Source organism: Drosophila obscura, unplaced genomic scaffold (genome assembly GCF_018151105.1).
Source record: "Drosophila obscura isolate BZ-5 IFL unplaced genomic scaffold, ASM1815110v1 contig_194, whole genome shotgun sequence".
Taxonomy (NCBI): domain Eukaryota; kingdom Metazoa; phylum Arthropoda; class Insecta; order Diptera; family Drosophilidae; genus Drosophila; species Drosophila obscura.
In genome coordinates, this window is record NW_024542783.1 from 734,605 (window position 1) to 750,406 (window position 15,802).

Below are 15,802 nucleotides of genomic sequence, written 5' to 3' on the forward strand. Positions count from 1 at the left end.
CGGATTTTTTAAACATCGATCAACATTGACAAACCTTCTCGAGTTCTCTTCTGCAATTAACCGAGGATTTCAAAGCTCCCTGCAAACAGACGTAATTTTCACGGATTTTAGCAAGGCTTTCGACTCCGTGAACCATTCTCTTCTCATTCACAAGCTTTCTTTAATTGGTTTCCCCACTTATCTTCTAAACTGGATTTCGTCATATCTTTCTAACCGCACACAACGTGTTTTGTTTACTAATGTGTATCGAATGTCGTTAATGTTACATCAGGAGTGCCACAAGGTAGTCATTTAGGTCCACTTCTGTTTATTTTATTTGTGAATGACCTTCCTCAAATTATAACATACTCCTCTACTCTAATGTACGCTGACGATGTTAAAATCTATCTCTCCTACTCTGATTGGTACCTGCACAAACGCCTTCAACTCGACCTAAACGAGTTGCAAATTTGGTGTTCAACAAATCTCCTCTTTCTGAACCTTTCTAAATGCAAACTTATGACTTTTTACCGTCGCACTCCACACTTTGTCTCGTAAGCTCTAGGAATTCATGCCCTCGAACGAATTTCGAGTTCTAATGACCTTGGAGTTATTTTCGATCATAAACTGTGTTTTAATAGCCATATAGCTGCAACTGTAAATAAAGCTAAGGGTGTTCTAGCGTTTATAAAGCGTTGGTCCAAGGTGTTTGATGACCCGTATGTCACCAAAACACTGTACGTCTCCTTGGTTCGTCCGATTCTGGAATATTGTTCTTGTGTGTGGAGTCCACAGTACAAGGAGCAACAGTCCATTCTCGAGTCGGTCCAAAAACAATTTTTAATTTTTGCCTTACGTAATTTTAACTGGAACTCGGATAGAATCTTGTCACCTTATCAATGGAGGCTACAACTTTTAGACCTCCCTTCATTGCGCCATCGCAGAATTTGTAACGGCGTTATGTTTGTACACAAGCTCCTAGTTGACTCAGAAGCACTTCTTGGCCTGCTTGACTTTTCTGTTCCCCTTAGACCTACCCGTACCTTTCGTCCGTTTCGTTTACCCTTCTGTAGGTCTAATTACGCTCAACACGACCCTTTTCGAATCCTATGCTCTAATTATAATAATCTTTATCACACCCTATCCCCTGAATTATCCCTTAAAATTATAGCCAGTTAGATATACATGTCCTTACAGTCCACTAATTTTTAATTATTTCCTATATCCACTTTTTTGTCCTTTAATTTTAATCATAATTTATGTTAGCAGATAGTTGCTAGTCTTCAATAAATAAATAAAATAGAGTCAAGAAGCGTTTTACATGATTTTGACGCGTGCCACACAGAATAACATACACACAAACACACACAAGGTCGTCACCAAGAAGATCAGAAGCCAGGAAACGCCGGAAGAAACGTGCCTGACGCTACTTCGTAGAATCGTGGAGGCACTTTTCCCACAGCACCCACACCAGGATGGGAGTTCTTCGCGCCAAGACCACGAACTGTGGCAGCCGATTTCCGCAGAGGAGGTGACGACAGCCATCCGGAGAGTCGGAGACAAGAAGGCCCCAGGACCAGACGGGATCCCCAACAAGGCCTTAAAGCTTGGAGCAACCACCAGACCGGAGGTACTCGTAGATACCTACAACAGATGCCTAAGGGAAGGAGTTTTTCCCAAGCAGTGGAAAATGCAGCGCCTAATCCTTTTGCCTAAAAGAAACAAGCCCCCGGAGGAACCGTCAAGATACCGCCCAATATGCCTGCTGGATACCGTCGGTAAAGTCTTGGAGAGGATCTTGTACTCTAGACTACTAGCAGTGATCGAAGAGAAGGAAGCTCTGTCAGAGTCCCAGTATGGATTCCGGAAGGCCAGATCCACGGTCGACGCCATCAGAGCGGTCACCGACATCGCATCTATGGCGATCGAGGGAACCCGATGGAGATTTGGCACGAAGGAGTACTGCGCGGTTGTGACCCAGGACATCCGTAATGCGTTCAACTTGGCGAACTGGACCCGGATCAAGGAGACCCTCGGAAGAATAGGAATCTCCATCTACCTGCTCAGGATAATAGACAATTATCTGTCGGATAGGGTACTGAGGTACGAAACGGAGGAAGGACCGAAGCTCTACAAGGTGACAACCGGAGTTCCACAGGGATGAGTTCTAGGACCTCTTCTGTGGAACATAATGTACGACGACGTCCTGAGAATCCAGCTAGCACTGGTCGTAGTGGCCAAGGAGCTCCAGGCGATAGAGGCGACGACGAGTGAGGCAGTCCGGATCGTGTCCAGATGGATGGAGAGTGCAGGACTGGACCTGGCCGGCCATAAAACAGAGGCCGTTCTCATCAATCATGCTGGACAACCGATTGAGCTACCGTGCCCACCTCGAGTACGTCAGCCAGAAAGCCTCCAGGATGCAGGCAGCCCTGTCGATTCTCGCCAACATTGTGGGTCCAAGGACAGGCCGGCGGCTACTCCTGTCAAGAGTAGTGGCCTCGATCCTGTTGTATGCTGCGCCGGTGTGGTCGTCAGTCCTAATCGGCAACAAGAGTCTCCGAAAGAAGCTGTCAGTGCCCTACAGGCTCTGCGCTCTTCGAGTGGTGTCCGGATATAGGACGGTGTCGGATGATGCTGCCCTGGTCCTCGCGGGTATGAAACCGGTGGACATCCTAGCGACGGAGATGACGCAGCTATACGCAGAGCGCCCGGAGTTAGGAAGAACGGCAGAGACCATCCGAGCATCGGCAAGACTGGCGTCGATAGCAACATGGCAGGCAAGGTGGAACACAGCCACTAATGGACGATGGACCCACAGGATTGTTCCAGACATCAAACCATGGATAGGGCGGCGAATCGGAGAGGTGAGTTATCACCTGACCCAATTACTGATGGGCCACGGAGGCTACAGGAAGTACCTGCACAGGTTTAAACACGATGACACCCCCGAGTGCCCGCATGAGAGCGAGGATCCGGAGCATCCGATTTACCACTGCACGAGGAACCGCTCAAGAACATGGTTCGTCCCACCACCAGAGGAGCTGATGGCCTACATGACGGAGTCCGAGGAGAATTGGAAACGCGTCTGCGACACCCTTATAGACATCCAGAGTGATCTTAGAGGGGAAAGTAGGCAACCCATCCCCGCGAAGTAATACTTTGCGGTGATCCCGCGGGGAATGAGGTGCGTAGCTGTGTGTGGTGAGTTTAGCTGGGAAGCCCCGGAGAGGAAATCCAGTTCGTTGACTAGTATTCGTTCGTTCTCTTTCGTAGTGACCAGACGTGTTTTTGTTTTGCGCTCCGCATTTTCCTTTTGTTTAACTTAAACAGCCGGTGTTTTTTATCTATAATTTAACTCTCTTACTAACATACATTAAAATCATTCTTTTACTGCGGGTGCATGCCTGTTAATTGTGTAAAAACACAACTTATTTAATAAATTTTGTGCGTCGGTTAGTCGTGTGTTTGTGTTGTTGCTTTTCGTAAGTACGCCCTCTCATTACATTTAGCCGCTCTTTGTCGTATTTATTGCCTTCTATCACTCTCTCTATCACCTAACTCTCAATAACTGTTCTTTCGCTCTCCCTTGTAACCTTTTGTGCAGTAACGCTCTCACTTATAAGCTGTTGCTGCAACCACTCTCCTCTCTCTCTTTTTTTCCGATTTCGCTTTAAGCATTGCTCTAAGCATTTGCTCTGCACAGTGGTCTGATTGCTATTTGTTTTGAACTTTTTTTTTCCCGAAGTGAAAAAAAAATAAAAGACATAAATATGGAATTTTCTGTCGTCTGTGCCAAAAAAACCTGCAAGAAGCAGATCACCCATGACCAGCCCAATATCCCCTGCTGGCTTTGCGAAAGCGTAGTGCACGCAAAATGTGTAGGGATCTCGGGCCGTGTAGGAGACGCCATTTCCCAAAACAACGGCCTACATTATAGTTGTGAGGAATGCCGTGCTGTGGAAAACGACATGCGTTCGTTCATGAGGCAGACGCGGAGTGGCTTCAAAGAGCTGATCGTGGGCTTTAAACAGCAGTACGATCGGCTCTTGGCCATGAACACTCAGTTCAGCAGTTTACAGCTGCTGGCTGAGTCTCCGAGGCGCAAGAAGTCTACTCTGCGGGACTTGCAAGTGCCGACTGCCTCATGTCCGCCGGCATCCGAAAAACTTACTCCGACCACTCCCTTAGTGCAGCAGTTGATTACGTTTGCTACTCCAAGGGCAACGATCGCTGCTGGTGATGCAGATTCGGGAGCCGAATGCGTCACTTCGGAGAGTATGCAGTTAGAAATGTCTGTAGAGTCCGTGTCCGTCGAGTCCGCACCCAACCCCTTAACTATCCCCTCAGTTTTGCTCCCACCAGCTAATAGATGTCCAGGACCACCGGATACTGCCATCACAGGTACTAGGCCTGTGGTGCCAAAACCACTGGTGGGAGTCCCACCAAAGCGACAAGTTTTTGTCTCGCGGCTAGCCCCTGACCTCACATCCAATGATGTGACCGCTTTTATACAAAGCAAAATAAAAGCCGTCGGCTTAAAGGTGGAAAAATTTAACTTTTCTTACGCCAGGGAGATATCTTCCTTCAAGATAAGTGTCTCCCCAACTCAATTTGAAACCATTTGTTCCGCCAAGTTTTGGCCAGAGCATTTGGTGGTTAAAGAGTTTAAGGCTAAGAAAAAGAATAGGCCCCCCATTACTCTTCCTAGCATTCAGACCAGTGCTCCATCTCTATCCTCATCTTCCACCTCTACTTCCACCCATCCAAAAAACTAACTTCCTCTCTTGTAGTTACCTACCAGAATGCTAGAGGCTTGCGTAGTAAGCTCAGCACTCTTTTCCTTGAGAGTCTCGCATTCTCATCCCACGTTATTGTGTTCACCGAGACCTGGTTAAAGCCGGACATCCTTAGTTCCGAAGTTTTGGCAGGTCGGTACACAATTTTTAGAAATGACCGTTCGTCTCGACGTGGAGGTGGGGTCCTTATTGCAGTGGACTCAAATTTCACGTCGGAACATTTCATGGTCCAGGTTCAACAAGACCTGGAATTCCTGTGCGTAAAACTGATTCTCTCAGGCTTTTCCATTTTCATTACCTGCTCGTATATTCCACCTTCCTCGGATATCTTAATATACGAGCTTCACTTGTCCGCTTTAAAAACTGTTTCGTCCTCGCTATCAGATAAAGACCATATGATAGTTCTTGCTGATTTCAATTTGCCAGGTACTGTTTGGTCTTCGGTAAACGAGACTTTATCGACGGCTTGCTAGACCTATCCCTGTCTCAAATCAACCATGTAAAAATTCCTTGGGTCGATTGCTTGATCTGTGCTTTGTCACGGATCCGACCATAGCGTTGCTAACCCGATCCCTTCCGCTCATTATACCTGAAGACTCCTACCATCCTACATTCGAAGTGTCACAATTGGCCCTACTGTATTGGATCGAATGAGTAGGCTATCCGAACGTGTCCGCTGCTTTCGTAAAGCCGAGTTTACGAAGCTTAATAACCTTATTAGGGATTTTGATTGGTCCGCTCTGTACTTGTGCACTGACGTTATGAAAGGCACACACATTTTTTACAATGTACTTGACACATTTTTTGATTCTTGTGTCCCACTTTCTTGTCCGGTTAGATCTGGAAAGCCTCCTTGGTTTACCAAGGAGTTATCCAGTCTAAAAAATTTAAAATCAAGACTTTATAAAAAATTTCGAGAAGTTGGTTCTCCCTCTTCTCTTTTCTCACTATGTAATAGCTCGGTTAAATTTCTCCGTTCTTAACGCTCAATGCTATAAGAACTACCTATCTCGATGCAGGATACGATTTTCACAGGACCCTAAACAGTTTTACAGCTTCGTAAATAGTAAGCGTAGAACGTCCGTACATCCATCCTCGTTATCTTTTCTCAATATGTCAGCAAACAATGATCAGGCAATTGCCGATCTTTTTGCCAAATTTTTCCAAACAACCTATTCTCATGAAAGCTACTCTGGTCAGCCGTATCCATACAGTTTACCAAGGTCGAATGGCATCTTCAGCCCCTTGTTAAATGAAAGCTCACTGCTTCATGATCTTCGACTAGTTAAGCCGGTGTTTTCACCAGGTCCCGACGGAGTTCCCGGCTGTGTACTCAGGTACTGTTCCGACGCTCTGTGTGGACCCTTGCTTAAACTATTCACCCTATCCATTAACTCTTCATGCTTCCCCCCCATCTGGAAGGAATCTTTTATTATTCCGCTCCATAAGAAAGGTAGCAAGTCTGATGCAAATAATTATAGGGGTATATCTAAGTTATCCGCTATTCCTAAAATGTTTGAAAAAATTTTAACTCCGCACTTGCAACATCTCTGCAAATCACTTATATCTCCGTCCCAGCACGGATTTATAAGGTGACGATCAACAACCACAAATTTATTAGAGTTTACCTCTTTTATCATTAAAGGCTTTCAAGGTAACTTGCAGACGGATGTCATTTACACTGATTTTAGTAAAGCATTTGATTCTGTAAACCATTCCCTTTTAGCACAAAAACTTGACCTTTTAGGGTTTCCGCCTAATCTCTTGAGATGGATTTCTAGCTACCTTTGTTCTAGGTCTCAAAGAGTCCTCTTCAAAAACTCCTTCTCTTCACCTGTTAAGGTTACTTCTGGAGTACCACAGGGCAGCCATCTAGGCCCCCTACTATTCACACTCTTTATTAATGATCTGCCTTCAGTATTAACAAACTCTCGAGTACTCATGTATGCGGATGATGTTAAACTTTGTGTCCAGTATAAGGACATTTCATTTCACTCTCGCTTGCAATCCGATCTCAATAACTTTCAATCATGGTGTTGTGCAAATATGTTACACCTAAATGCCTCGAAATGCAAAGTAATGACATTTCATCGCTCCAGCCCCCTATTGGCTCCTTATAGCCTCTGCGGTGGTTCTCTTGAGAGAATTACCTTGGTTGATGATCTTGGTGTTAAATTAGACCCAAAGTTGAAGTTTTCTGAACACATTTCTACCATGGTAAATAAGGCCATGGGTGTGCTTGGGTTTATAAAGAGGTGGTCAAAGGAATTTGACGACCCCTATATAACGAAGACTCTCTATATCTGCTTGTTCGTCCGATTTTAGAATACGGCTCTTGTGTATGGTGCCCTCAGTACAAAGTACACCAGGACCGTATAGAATCAGTCCAGAAAAACTTTTTACTTTTTGCTCTGCGTGGCCTTAACTGGGATGCAGGTGTGAGACTGCCATCTTATCCTCGTAGATTGCTTTTAATAAACCTTCCAACCTTAGTTAGTCGTAGAAAAATGCTTGGTGTGATTTTTATGCACAACCTGATCAAGGGTGATGTAGATAGCCCTGACTTGTTGAGCCGCATAAACTTTACGATTCCTATTAGATCTACTAGAAACTTCATTCCTCTTTTCCTTCCGCTTTGTAGTTGAATTATTCCTTGCACGAACCATTTAGGGTACTTTGCTCGGACTTCAATTCCCTTTACCACATAATATCAACTACTAATTCCCTTCCTCTTCTTAAATCACTAATACTAACATACCTTTCCCGTAATTAGTTATATTTTTTAGCTATCTTTGCATGCTTAGCTCTTTGAGTTGTGTTTAGCTCTAATTTTCCTCGAATTTTAGTCTAACACCTATCTTTCCCATGCTCGCGATCGGTTCGGTAACACGCGTCGCGCGTCATGCGCAGCGCCCCTCGGTCGGTTGGGCGGGAGGAGGGCTGCGTTTCTGCCTGGGTTCCGCGCGTAACAGGCTTCGGCTTGGTGTCGCATGGGCCACTTGATGGTGCAGTCATTGCATATCAACGTCCAGACAATAGTACGGGCCAGTCACGTCTTTTAAAGATTCTCAGCCTCCATGGCGTATCCATGAAAAAAAAAAAACACACACATGTGTACGCTGCTGTTGTTCCCGCGGGCGCGTCGGTGCGCTCTTTCCGATTTTCTTGTCGTTTGAGCCACGCATGGCAATGTTGTGACAGCGTAGTCGCACTTTAGCCGCACTTTAGCCGCGCGTGGATATGCGTTGACAATGTGGTCGCGTTCTTGCCAATTTTCTCCTAGGCGTCGCTGCCGCTGCTGGCCGACCGCGAAAACGTGGTTCTTGGCGTTACTCGCCGTCTCCATTTAGCACATGTGTCCAAAATTTTTGTTCTCTGTATAGCTGCGACTGCTGGCCGAATGCAAAAACGTGGCTGTGCAGTTGCCGATTTTCACCTGGGCGTCGCTGCCGCTGCCGGCCGACTGCGAAAATGTTTTTGCGCGGTTGCCAAATTTCTTGGTGCGTGGCACCTAAGGGGGCAAAGAAAACCAGCCACAGCCGTACATGAGTTGAAGGTTCGAAAAAGATCTGGTACGGATTCCTGCTACCTGGGGCCGGTAGTGCTGTGGTTCCTGCTTCTTCTGCTGTTCTGTTGACTGCTATATTATCCCTGACGTTGAATTCATGATTTGGGGTGGTCGGCTCTGGGTCTGACTTGTGGGGCACTGTTGTTACTATCACTCTTGCTTGGTTTTCCCCTACACTTCCCCGCACAATAATTCACTTTTCATTTCTCAAATGTCCCTGCTGTACCTGTCCCGGGTGCCATCTGTAAGGAAGTTTTACCAGGACGAGGTACAGTTTCTCAGTCTGTCCAGGGACCCATCCGAATACAGCCTATTTATGTTGACGGACGTAGAGATCAGAAGTGACGCGCAGGTGGGAGATGTGCCACGCCCCGAGATTCCGGAAAGCGCGGGATGGATGCGTGGCCTTTTAACCAGGATTGCAGATTTATACGGGAGGGGAGGGGCGGACCCACAGACACAGTATTTTACCGCGTACCGTGTTGCGGATCGTCTCCCAGGGATTTTGGAAGGGAATACGGGAGGCGAATATGGCTACAAGAGTGGATGGAGATGCTTTGCTTCCCCAAATTTCCGCCATAGCTGCAGCCTGAGGGCATTGAAATTTTTTTAAATTACGTTGTATTTAACTACTTCTGTTTGTCACTCGGTTCCCTACCCATAGCACCGTTTCAAAATCCCGTTCCCACTCATGCAAGTGTGGCGGCTTACCACTCTACCGTATGCCATCGGCCTGATGGCTGAAATTTAAATCTTTTTATAACTACTTCAGTTTGTCACTCGGTTCCCTACCCATATCACCGTTTCAAAATCCCTTTCTTACTCACGCAAGTAAGGCGGCCTACCACTCACCCGTATGCCAGCGGCCTGATGGATGTGCTCCTGTTTGAAGTCGGCTCCTGGGGCTGGGTCCCCGTGTCCTGTGCGGCCGATTTTGGCGTTGTCCTCTGAGCTCTCCTGCGAGGGTAGTTGTGACTTTCCTTTTCACATGCGGCGATCACGGCTTTTGCTTTTCTTCCGGTTTGCGTCGGGACGCTGCATTGCTCTCGGCTTTTGGGGGTGGCAAGGGTGGTAGGGCTTGTTTCTTCCCACTCTCGTTCGGATTGACGTCATTTCTGTCGCACGTTCTGCCGCTCTCTTTCGGTCATTTTATCTAAATTATTACTTTATTTCATGACGACATCATTTTCTGATCCCTTGTTGAGCCAATAAGCGTTTTTAATAGCTATTTTAGGCCTAATTTTAATAAAAGAGCCGAGAAGTTTGAGTACAATAAAAATTTATTAGTATGTAGTAGTGGCAGTACGCGCATTTATAGGATTGATACAAGTATAGAGACCGACGGTTCTGAAGGTCAATAACAGACTGATCGCAGGGCAAATGGGCCGACTGCCCGTGCCCTATGCATTACGAGAGCGTGAGAGCATAGTTCGGCGCGGCTTCTGAGCAGAGCACGAGCGGTAGAACAAGAGAGCTGCTTAAACGCAGCAGGTGCAGCAGCAACACGAAAGCAGCGGGAGACATAGCTGCCAGAACAGCCGCTTCCGGGCGTAGGCATATGCGTTATGCTGCTTGACCCGACATACTCCCCCCGTTGGAAGCCTGACTTTCAACAGCATCTTTAAGGGGAAGCAGACACAGCTTGTAAGCGGCTCGCTTTGTGATTCCAGATGCAGTCTTCAAAACAGCGACTCAGGCGACGCCATCTCTTCCGGGTAATAGTTCGACCACCCTAGCTAGTGGCCACTTCATGGGAGGCAGATTTTCATCCTTAACAAGGACCACGTCTGCGACTGCCAAACTAGGCTTCGGCGTGCGCAACTTTGAGCGCTGTTGCAGTGAAGTGATGTGTTTTTCCTTCCATCGGGACCAGAAGATCTGCTGCAAATATGAATCGCGCTGCCATCCGTGTAGGCAATGGAATTTTTGCTGAGTTACGTCAGGCTCAGCGAACGAAGCAGGAGGTCCGCCATTCAAGAAATGAGCTGGAGTTAAAACGTCCAGATCGGCAGGATTCTCTGAAATGGATACTAAGGGTCTTGAAGTAATACCTGCCATGATCTGGCATAACAGCGTACGCAGTTCCTCAAATCCAAGCACCGAGGTGTCTATAGCACGATAGAAGTGATACTTGGCCGTCTTCACTGCAGCTTCCCACAGGCCTCCAAAGCTCATTCCTGGCGCTGAAAAAATTGGTTGCGTTATCTGACCAAATTTATCGCGGCCTTCGTCTTGTGCATATGATCCGCTTTAGGCCGTGCAGAAAAGAAACTATAGACAAATCCTTGATCAGCTCCAAAGGAACAGCCTTAGTCTGAAGACGCAGACGAAGCATTTGATTGGAGTCTAGTTGCGTGCCTCTGGCTTGTAGAAGAAAGGGCCACAAAAGTCGACGCCTGTGATCTCAAAGGCATGAAAACCGTCTAGCCGCTCCTTCGAAAGATCCGCCGTGATGTGCTCCAATACTCTAGGCTTCGTTCGAAAGCATCTTACGCACTTTTTTATTGCCTTGGTTACCGTCTTTCGTGCATGGAAGCAAAAGAGTTCGCATACTTAGACTCAGATACGATGTCTACGGAGGGCGATTTTACCAGGAGAACCTTCCGACGAAGCTCTAGGGTTGGCTTAACAGGCAACACCATGGGTGGCCAGTCATCAGAGGATCCGCAAAGAAAGGGAGGTCCATGAGTCCAAAGAGGTGACTCGCTCAACTCTACTGGAAGAGCCCCTCGCGAGAGAATGTCGGCCGGGTGCAAGGCTGTGGGAACATAGTGCCATTCAAATTTGAGCAGTAAGTTCCTTTATCGTTGCCACTCTATTTGCGACAAATACGTTGAATCTGGACGGCTCGTCCCGAATCCAAGAGAGCGCAACAGCCGAATCACACCAACAGAACACTTCCCTTTGAATACCTTCATTCCGGCTATCTCAGATATGAGCCTAGCTAACAACTCCGCTCCACAAAGCTATAGCTTTGGTACAGTAAGTGTTTTTAATGGAGCAACACGAGATTTTTCACAGAGTAAGTGGCTGCTAAGCCGCTGACCCTTAGACACAACATAAATGCAGGCACCACCAACATTGAGGCTTATGTTTGGCGTCGCAAAATCCGAGAATTTCTAGCTGAAAATTCGGAATAAGTACGAACCGAGGAAATTCATAACGTCGAAAGTGGCCAAAACTGCTACATATTTCCTGCCACGAGGTGTTCAGTGCTGATGGCAAGCTTTCATCCCAGGACAACTTCTCATTGCACGACTGCTGGAGAAAGATTTTAGCCTTTGTATTGAGAGGTCCAGCTAGTCCAAGGGGGTCGAAGAACCGAGCTATTGTTGACAAGACGGAACGCCTGCAGGGATGCAAAGTCGTCGAACTTCAAATAAGTTTCCTTGTCCTCCTCAGGAACCCCATCGAGGATAGCAGGGACGTTCGAACACCATTTCCTCAGTCGGAACTGGCCTCTAGACAATATTCCTGTAGTTTTCTCACTGGCTCCAGATATCAACGTAGAAGTCACGGCGAAAAATCTCAGCCCCAATAGGAAACGCTATCTATTCATCCATTGCCAGCTGGTGCATCGCCCGCACAGATAAATACGAGGCAGGCTTCGTCCCATAAGTAACGGTGTCCAGCTTGAACACACGCAGGTGAGACCCTTACACATCGGTACATCTTGCAAATATTTCCCGTAATCGCAACTGCATGTGATCGAAATCGAGTAATAATATGGAAAAGGGTTGGATTACAGGACCGGCCATTAAAACGTCGTTCAGGGAATAACCAGATGAAGTAGATGCGGATCCATCGAAAACGACCCGATGCTTGGTAGTAGAGCTATCTTCCCTTGTGAAGCAATGGTGAGGCAAAAAATATCGGCAGGAGCTGATTGAATTTGCAGGGACCAAAGACATATGACCTCAAGGTAATCGTTTATGAAAGCAGCATACATAGATTTTACATCAGGACTGCGATCTAACTTCCGTTCAAAGGATAAGAACCTACGAATAGCTTGATGGTACGATTCTCCCAAGAGATCCAGATTGTATTTTACGGGCAGCCTGACACATTAATCGCCGTGAGCTTCACAATCTAGCTCTTCTTTGGTAGACTTTACTATGGGTTCGGTGCAATTCTCTACCTCCCAAAAACGTCGCAGCACTACCTCAAGTCTCTCGTCTAGGTTATCCTCAACAGCTACGGCCGGAGCGCGCGAAACCATTAAAGAGGACCCCTCTTTTACACGGGAATAACCTCCAGATATGACCCATTCCAAGCGAGTCTTCTGAATTGATGGCAATTTTGGCAATAGCTTGACCTGGCCAACACAGAGGAGTTCGTAAAATAAGCTGGCACCAATTAGAAGATCGACACGCTGCGGTCTATAAAACTCTGGATCACTTAGTGGCAGGTTTGCTGGAATATTCCAGTTGCAAGTGTCCATTCCGAAGCTTGGCTGCCGGTCGGTTATGCTAGAGGCTACGACAGCGGTGATAAGAGTTGAGTATTTCGATGAACGAGAGTGCAGGCTAACGTTGACCGAAACTCCATCCGTGACAAAGGTAGAATCGCCTATTCCTGATACTGAAGTCGATGATTTCATTTTCCGAAGCTGAAGCTGATTTGCGAAGCGAGAAGTAATTAAGTGTAGTTAAAAGCCGGAATCTAGCTACGCTCGACAGGGAACAAAAACTCCGGAACGATTTTTTACCAAGACTGTTGGCGTGGCTAGCAGAACGACATCAACCGTAGCGATGGCGCAGCTTGTATGGCAGTGCCATCGATGGCACTGGCTATGTGGTCGATGGCACTGGATCAGAGCGGCGAGCAAAAGCAGACGAAGGAACGACAATTATGTGTAAATTATTTTGTTAAAATGTAGTTTGTGATGTGCACAACCGAATTGTTTATTGCACAAATCACGTCGGGGTCACCAAATGTTGAGCTATATAGCGTTTTTAATAGCTATTTTAGGCCTAATTTTAATAAAAGAGCGGAAAAGTTTGATTAAAATAACAATTTATTAGTACGTAGTAGTGGCAGTACGCGTATTTATATGATTGGTACAAGTATAGAGACCGACGGTTCTGAAGATCAATAACAGACTGATCGCAGCAGGTGCAGCAGCAACACGAAAGCAGCGGGAGACGTAGCTGCCAGAACAGCCGCTGCCGGGCGTAAGCATATGCGTTATGCTGCTTGACCCGACACCCTAGTACAATTAACAATTAGTTAAGCTGTACGTGGTATTTATATGCTTAAATGCTAAGAAAATAATAAAAATATATAACCCACCCACACCTACCTCGATCTCGGCTGATTTCTACTGACTTGATGGTTGACTTCTTCTAACTGAACGATTGATTGATTCCGACTGCCTGCTGCGATTGTCCTTTTTACGGGGGACTGCTGTTCTCTTCTTTTCTGCTGATTCTGCATCTCTGCTGCTTTCAACCGCTGCTCCTTGAAACGGGACAACCGTCGTACTCCTTCTTACATGTATATATGAATTAGATTGCTTTTTAACAGCTGTTTCTTTTAAAACGAGTACTAGTGTTCATAGTTCCACACAACAGGCAGAAAAGGAAAATCGAACAAGCACAAGAATAACTTGCAGGAATTGAATTTGGTGGGAAGAGATTTGCAAGGCACCACTTATACAGTCTTAAAATCTTCCTGCTCCGTTAAAAATTATTGACCTTGTTATGGGACTTTATGAACTGTACAAGTGCTATTTAAATACTAAAAAATTTATTTCTTAAAAATAAAATTTAGTTTTATTATTTTGGTGATTTATTGTAAGTTATAGGGCTTAGATCAATCTTCTGTTCAATCTTCTTAAACTAGAATTAGTTTATATTAGTTTTAAAATAAATTACTTTTCATTCATATTAAATATGAGTTTTGTGTCCATTTTCCTTAAAAGTATACAAGTATCATTTCCGAACCCGAACCTTCAAGTTTTGCGATGAAAGTGCATTTAAGTATGTATGTTTAAATTGATCTATTACCCACTATTGCGTTACTTTCATATATTTTGGGTATATAATCACCCATATTTATTAGGCTGTTCTCAGTTACGACCGTATCAATACTTGTAAAATGTGTTGAAGTTTTACTTAAAGCATCAATACCAGAAAATGGAAGACTGTTCAATTGGTTGATTTCAGTTTCGGAACTGCCGGTATGGGTTGAGAAACTCTGAGGGCAGTTATCGCAGTGATTTTTGTCAGTAGACAAGCCATTGACAGATTGGCAGGAACTAGGCGATGACGACGGATCATATTTCCGAGGTCGTCCTCGCGATAAGTGTCGCCTCTTAACAAACTCGTTATCGTCGACCATCCAAAAAGAGCCGAAGTCATCTTCATATCGGACAAAACATTTGTGTAGCGATAGATTGGTACGTATCGCATTCTTCGTTATGCATAGCAGTTGTTTATAGAAAATTTATGTATGAGTCGTCAAGAATCGAAAACAGGAAAATGCATTGTAGAAAAACGGAAAAAGGTACATTGAAAAGTCAAATTTTCACGCATATATATATATTTTTGTAATAACACTAGTCAAAACTAAAAAAAAAAAACAAACATCAGACCGACTTAATCTGAAAGATTTAAGACTGCAGAAATTTTTGATAAATTTTAAAATTAATTTTATTTCTCAAGTCCATCAAAAAAAGTTGGTTTAATGCCAGGAAAAGAAGCCTAATTTTGTTGACAAGTGTAATTGATAATGATACTTTTTATATTTAAATATCCTGTCATAGTCAATCTATATTCCGATATCTGTTTTGGACTTCTCTCAGGTTTCGGTTACGCTAAAAATGCGTTGCTACCCGGATACAGTACATTGTACAGTACACTTCAGTACATTGTACATACATGTTAATGAATCACCTTAGATCTTTTTGTTTTAATTAATATATTTATTTTTTTAAGTGCCGAAAATTAAAACGGAGAACTGCGTTTCTATATTTATATCCGCATAGCGGTTTATATAACTCGAAATATATAATGTAAAAATGTGGGGGAAATGCCGTTAGGTACATTAAACTTATGTTCGCTGTGCAGGTATGGCAGGTATGTGTGGAGTTTAAAGAAAATATACCCGTATGTGGAAACGGACGTAGAGGAAAACATCTGACTGACTGGCTGGACCTGGTCCGACCTACACAAAGGCAACCCTTTAGCTACCCTGTGTTCGGCTCCCTTGAAATCAGGAACGACCCAGAAAGAAAGCTAAAGACTTATTTGTTAGTAAAGTACAGTTCAGTTTAATGGTGTTTTTAGAGCTTTTCTATCGCGATTTTCAATAGACAAATAATTTTAATCGATATATGAATCATATATAAGCGTAAATTTAAAAGACAGAAATTATGCCAAGCATAGAAAGGTAAAAATAAAACGGATTTTCAAAATTTGTTTAACATTTCAAGCCCTAACACTGGTGTTAAGGT

The 15,802-nt window shown here is 44.9% G+C and overlaps 1 protein-coding gene across 12 annotated transcripts in view; it reads right to left on the reverse strand.

The window, feature by feature from the left end:
* The window catches only part of LOC111075397 (forkhead box protein P1), a 345,608-nt gene that overhangs the window by 53,854 nt on the left and 275,952 nt on the right, over positions 1–15,802 (reverse strand). For 3 of the 12 annotated variants that reach the window (XM_041593693.1, XM_041593692.1, XM_041593691.1), the window contains one exon: positions 14,150–14,760. The exons of 3 other annotated variants lie outside the window; for them this stretch is intronic. In XM_041593693.1, coding sequence (XP_041449627.1) covers positions 14,338–14,760 — 423 coding nt within the window. In that variant the 3' untranslated portion in view covers positions 14,150–14,337. Of the gene's footprint in view, positions 1–9,250; positions 9,583–13,352; positions 13,556–13,648; positions 13,836–14,145; positions 14,761–15,802 lie in introns of those variants that run through there. 6 more of the 12 variants (XR_005967935.1, XR_005967932.1, XR_005967930.1 and 3 more) reach the window with 6 other exon arrangements.